Source organism: Photinus pyralis, unplaced genomic scaffold (assembly GCF_008802855.1).
Source record: "Photinus pyralis isolate 1611_PpyrPB1 unplaced genomic scaffold, Ppyr1.3 Ppyr1.4_LG1, whole genome shotgun sequence".
Classification (NCBI taxonomy): domain Eukaryota; kingdom Metazoa; phylum Arthropoda; class Insecta; order Coleoptera; family Lampyridae; genus Photinus; species Photinus pyralis.
Genome location: NW_022170249.1, coordinates 28,975,162 through 28,981,337, shown reverse-complemented (window position 1 = coordinate 28,981,337; position 6,176 = coordinate 28,975,162). Strand labels below are relative to the sequence as shown.

Below are 6,176 nucleotides of genomic sequence, written 5' to 3'. Positions count from 1 at the left end.
AATTTGTTATTGCCCTCAACAGAACAGTAATCTCATGTTATTTCTTATGGGGAAATGGGGTTCATTTTAGTCATTTTTTGTAACACTGGCACACGCGCAGTAGGTCGCTGAATGATGTGCAAATTAGTCTGGCGCATGCTGGTGGTCACGTGACGTGGTACTTTGGTCCGAGGTGCTCCCTCATATTTTGGCAACGCAAACGTCAACCGAACGCGAACATAAACCATAACTTGAACCCAACGTGAACGTAATTGGAACAGGTATCAGCTAACAGGTTCTTTATTAGCGGTTTTAAGCTGTTCAAACTGTTACGAAATTTTGGTAGCCTATTTTTTGCGGATTCAGATTTCGTCTAGCGTAGGAAGAAGCTTACGTTAGTTTTTGGTGTGGTTCTCTATAGGTAATTTGGTTCGAAGAATACTACTTGAATCTTACCATCATTTGCGATATGATGGAAAAAACATGTACACGACGCGAACTCGCTACCTCCTTCTTCCCATTATCTGTAAAAATAGACTGTTGCATTAATTAGGAATTCCTTTTAGTAGCATCTTGTGCGCCGTAAGTGACGGATATACAGTGAATTTATTTCAAATGCGAACATAGGAGTTTATGCAATGTAATTTCCCTATGTTCGATTTAAAAAAAACACATCAATCTATTGAGTAGTTCAAATGAGTAGTAGATCAAATTGACAGCTGTCACTATTTTAAAAATACCGCCGTCCAATTTAATTTCGAAATCGGTTAGGTGATTGCTTAGAATGTCAAAGAGAACACTTTGAACATTTATTGTATTTGTTTTCGCTATTTTTTACTTATTTTCTTCATTTATGTATTGAATAGATCAAATTAGTAGAATACCAGATGCACATGACCTACAAATAATTGATGGTTGGTTCACAATGAATTGTGGTGTCAGCGAGTGCCCTGTGAGGTCAAGTTATCGTAAGTTTAAGAAAAAATTTATCCTCAAGTTGCTATGGCCCCTCCACATGCCTTCTTTAAAAAATTCTTTCCGAGTGCCCTTCATCATGAAGGCTATAGAAACCGTTGCTGTTCATAGTCACGCAAGTTGCGCGTTTTTCTGGTGGGAATATGAACCGCGCACACCTTATATATAGATTGATGCGTTTTTTAAAAATCTAACATAGGGAAATTACATTGCATACAAAAGCGTATGTTCGCATTTAAAAAAAACTCACTGTATGTAATACAAGTGCATTTGCATTTATTTTAGACTTTTACCTACGCATCGCATCGAAGTTACTGATTTATATTAGGCACACTGTTTACTCGTTTATCTGTTTACTTGTTTAAAGCTTTAACATCTTAACAGCTTAACAGATTTAACAGCTTTAACAGCTTAACAGCTTAACAGCTTTAACAGCTTTAACGGCTTAACCGCTTAACAGCGTAACAGCTTAACAGTGTAACAGCTTTAACAGTTTATAACCGCTAATAAAGAACCTGTTAGCTGATACCTGTTCCAATTACGTTCACGTTGGGTTCAAGTTCGCGTTCACGTTCACGTTGGGTTCACGTTCGCGTTCACGTTATGGTTTATGTTCGCGTTCGGTTGACGTTTGCGTTGCCAAAATATGAGGGAGCACCTCGGACCAAAGTACCACGTCACGTGACCACCAGCATGCGCCAGACTAATTTGCACATCATTCAGCGACCTACTGCGCGTGTGCCAGTGTTACAAAAAATGACTAAAATGAACCCCATTTCCCCATAAGAAATAACATGAGATTACTGTTCTGTTGAGGGCAATAACAAATTGTTATTTAAAATTAATATTAAGATCCATTAAATACTATTGCTCAAAAACTATTTCAAGTGGAACGTTTAGACATACCTATAACGTTGCACATAATCGAAACAATTAATCGTAGCATGAATCTACGAAAACGGGTATGTTTGAAAGAACTATTCTACTGTCAATGATCCCATAAGGGATGATTTTAAGTGAACATAGTAAGGGAACCACAGCTTCTCTCATGCGTAAACCATATGACAGGCAATTATGCTCGAGATCCATCAACTCCTCTACGTAGCATCTGTATACAGATCATTTTACATGTATCACCAGGAGAGCCATGTACCTACTTTTTAACGAATGAGCTCTTGTGATGTTTCATTTTCTGAGTCTCCTTCGATAATCGCGAAACTTTAGTGTCATAGAAAACTCAGTATTTACACAAACATCCTTTTTTAGTATTCGGTCGTTCATAGGTTTTATCAGTGTTATTTCTTATAAGATTAGTAAAGAGCGCTAAACTGATATATTTTATGGTAAATGGATAAAAACTATTGCTCGGACAAAACTGTTTTTTTATTATCACCAAGTTGATAAGATTGTCAAAAATGATCTGTAATCAATGACCAGTTTTTTATTCAGTCCTATGCTTGATTGTGCAGAAGTGTATAAGTAATGCCAGTTATGCTGACCTACACTGGTAATTCATGGAGAAATTCATAAAGAATTCGTAACTCGCGCCGCTGAGTTGTAGTGAAGGTGACGTCGTCTGGACTAATATGCCCCTGCGCGTGAATGTGATTGATTGCGAGTATTTTAGATCACCACTTTGAGGAAAGATCATCTCGTGTAAGGTAGCGATGAAAGGCATCTGTTTTTTCTGGAACACAATTTGATGCGTTTCTCGTAAACAACTGTCTGTATATTTGCTTCCAACTGATACTGCAACGTTTTCATTTTGTTATGCCTAATCTCTCTGCTATATCGCAAAGCGGACCAAATTTAACAGTCTGACGAATTGCATAGCGTACCTTAGGGATGTAATAATTTCTTTATTTGGCTTCATTTCGGCATTTAAACACATACCTACCTATCTAACTAACGTCGTAGCAGTCTCGGAATGGACGGTCCGACAAAATCCTGTATAGTAATGTCCAAATGGTAATGGCCATTGTGAGCCACTTCATTTGATATAGGTATGAATTGTGTTTGAGAAATGATACAACGCTTTTGATAATAGTATTTATTGAGATTCATATATTATACAATACATAGATACATACAAATTGAAATATTAAAATTGTAAAATTACTAGTTCTTTAATGTCTTATCATCTGTCTATTTTAAAGAAAACTATATGGAAATGGTCGTAGAAATATGCTATTTTTTATAACTCTGCATAGTGAAATCTATTAAATACATCTGTTAAATGTACGATGAGTAAATTTTCTAAAAAAACTTCACAGTATGCCGGAATAGGCAAATAAATTGACAACCAACTAAACAAATCCAAATTATGGCTGTTGGTTAGTACGAAACTCATCACGCCATATTAATGATGTCGACAAAGACACTATGTCAGTACTGCTTTATCTTCTTGTATCCGTACGGGTATGAATCGTAACCGCTGAAACGTCTCTTCAATAAATTTGCTCGAAATATTTTCTCTTTTTGGCTGGTTAACACCTGATGCTGTGCGGTCCTCTCAAACGTAGTGTACAATATTTTTTTCGGAATCTCTTCATTGATTATCAAATTTTTCATGGTGTTGAAGTTAACAAGCTTTGATGTCTCGTGATTGATGCATATACCCTTAACCTTGCAGGATTGAAAGTACTTATCCTGTGTTGGGGAATATACAACAAAACCATAATTTTTTGGCCCTCCAGAGGCAAATTCCGTAATATAGCTACCTGCGCCATAGCAATCAAGCTCGTTTGTCATGTCCCCAATAAATTCGCCCGTTTGGGGCTCGTATTCTCCTTCTCGCGATATATAAATTATACTGTCCGTATCAAAGTATAAAACACGATCACCCAATCGTTCCATGTATGAATATAACTTCAAACGAGCTTGTGCTGTGACGTATGCTGCAATGGACACATTAACCGTACTTAAAAGGGTGTATGATTCCTCTTTATGCTGATAGTTTACCACTAAAGTGTCTTCGTTTATTGGTAAGATGCCTACAACATCAATTGTAGGATCGAACAGAAGTGCATACAATTCAACCGGTTGGTTAATAATTTTGGTTTTAGGTTGGTTCTCTCGTTGACCGAATTTTCCGAAAAATGAATTTAAGATTAATTTTGCTAACGAACGTAGACCTGGGTTAAATTCAATTTTATCAAACTCCAATAATATACCTTCTTTTTCATAAAATCGTGCAATATAGGCTCGTTTTTCTTTGTCAGTTTTGCAGTTAGATGGCCACCCGCTCGCTTCTTGTTTGATTTTAATAAATTTATTCATCATTTCAGTAAATAAACCCCCTGACTTGCCATCATACTGCTCCGTTTTATAACTCCAAACTTCGTATACCTCCATAATCCTATAACCCTTTTCTATAGATTTGACAATTTCGTCGGCCACCCATGTTCCCACAATGGCTCTATCGCCTATTTCGTGGGAACAATCCTCCTGCGTAAAATTTTTAGCACACGAATAACACAGAGGGAACATTAATTTATTATTTAACTTTATTGGAAGAACGGGATGAAATAAATTTTGTGGAGGCAGTACCTTGCATTTAATAAGTCCATCGACTTTTGTGATGTCGAGATTGGCACAGTCGCTCCCTACTAAGACCTGAGGATGGGCAATAGGAAATTTGCCTACTTTGCAAATGTAGGGATACAATGAACAGATATCGATGTAATTGATCTTTTCCCCGTCTTTTACTTTATAGTAGGACTTTATGTTACCAGTTCGACCGCCGTAAAAACTGTCTCGCGCGTTTAATGGAGCAAAATGTACCAATGGGTGTTCAGACACATACTTATTTATGTTGGGGTTTGTATCTTGTTTAAATTCACATTCCCATTTTACTATTACCTCGTAACCTAGTTGATTAAGGTGATTGATTTTTGACAAGGTATTTTCGTATCTTAAATCCATCGTTTCGTACGAGTTACTGTGTATAGGTTTGTCGCGATCATTTTTAAAACATTTTACACACCCATGATAAAAGCACCCCATCATTTCAAATACCTGATTTGTTTCTGGACAATACCCATCAACAGGCAAACCGCCGATGACGATTTCTTTCTGTTTGGCAGCGTGCACGATGTCTATTCCTCGCGCCTTTTCCTCCCATATTAACCAGTAAATTGCTACTTTTGATTGATTATCGCGGTATCGATATCCCTGTCTAGGAATCAAACCGATCGTGTCTGTTTTCAAAAAGTTACGACGAAACAATTTATTACATGCGCTGGCAATCGTACATGCCTCTGTATACGGACACACATTTCCGGATTTAATTAATAATTCTCGAAATTTCAGGCAGGCGAGCGTTAATATATTTACATCGGATATACAATAAGAGACAATTTCCTTTTGCATATCAAAGATGTTGTCTTTATTTTCGGTGTACCAACTAATAAATTTATCTCTTTCGTCGGTGTTCATAGCATCTGGATTATAATACTTCATATCGGGATACGGTCCTACATAATTTTGATTTTCGGGTGTATTAAAGTGATGCGGAAAAAATCCTTTTCGAAAATCGTCTGTTAAACCGAACGCTTTTGGTAACTTGGCGAGGGACATGGGAAAATAGTTCAAAGAGTCTAACAGTTTCACATTATTGATACTCAGGGAAATTATTTTTGAACCTCTCATAATTAATTCTGGTTTGAACTGAGTTTTGGTTAAAATATAATTCAAAATAAATTGATGGTCGTAAGCCTGCCCATTGTGTGCCAAAACTATTACATGTTTGAACTTCTTTCTTATCTCTAAAATATGTTGAAAAAACGTCTCAATTATGCTGCTCATATTTAATACCTGTTGACGTACACCACACTTTCTGCAAACAACTTTCTCGATTGGATAATCGATGCATACTTCGCACCTCTGATTGAAAACACATAAATTTGGTTCATGCAAAGATTTTCCATCAGATACAGTTTTGTTTTGCGTGCATTCTAAATCGTAAAAAATAAAAAGGAAATCTGTTAATTTTGGTGAAGAGGAATCCAAGGGCATATAACAAAGATGATTATTTGGTCGGTTTTGGTGACATATATTACAATAAATTGTATTACAGCTATGAGTTCGCCCGGCTAAAACTATTTTGTAGCACGTACAACATTTAAAAAATTTTTCACAAACCGATTTATCTTCTTTTCCCGAGTGAAGTTTATGGTTACTGAAACATAAATTTGAGACAAAATACCTACGGCAATCAGCGC

At 36.5% G+C, this 6,176-nt stretch overlaps 1 protein-coding gene across 1 annotated transcript; it reads right to left on the bottom strand.

Moving 5' to 3' along the window:
* Window positions 1-3,339: 3,339 nt before the first annotated feature.
* On the bottom strand, window positions 3,340-5,532 carry LOC116159443 (probable DNA polymerase). Its single transcript, XM_031472413.1, has one exon. It carries the CDS (start codon window positions 5,530-5,532, stop codon window positions 3,340-3,342), a length of 2,193 nt encoding a protein of 730 aa, XP_031328273.1.
* Between the last annotated feature and the right edge of the window lie 644 nt (window positions 5,533-6,176).

Coding starts and splice junctions, on each gene's coding strand:
- LOC116159443 (XM_031472413.1), bottom strand. CDS start 5,532: ATGTCCCTCGCCAAGTTACCAAAAGCGTTCGGTTTAACAGACGATTTT.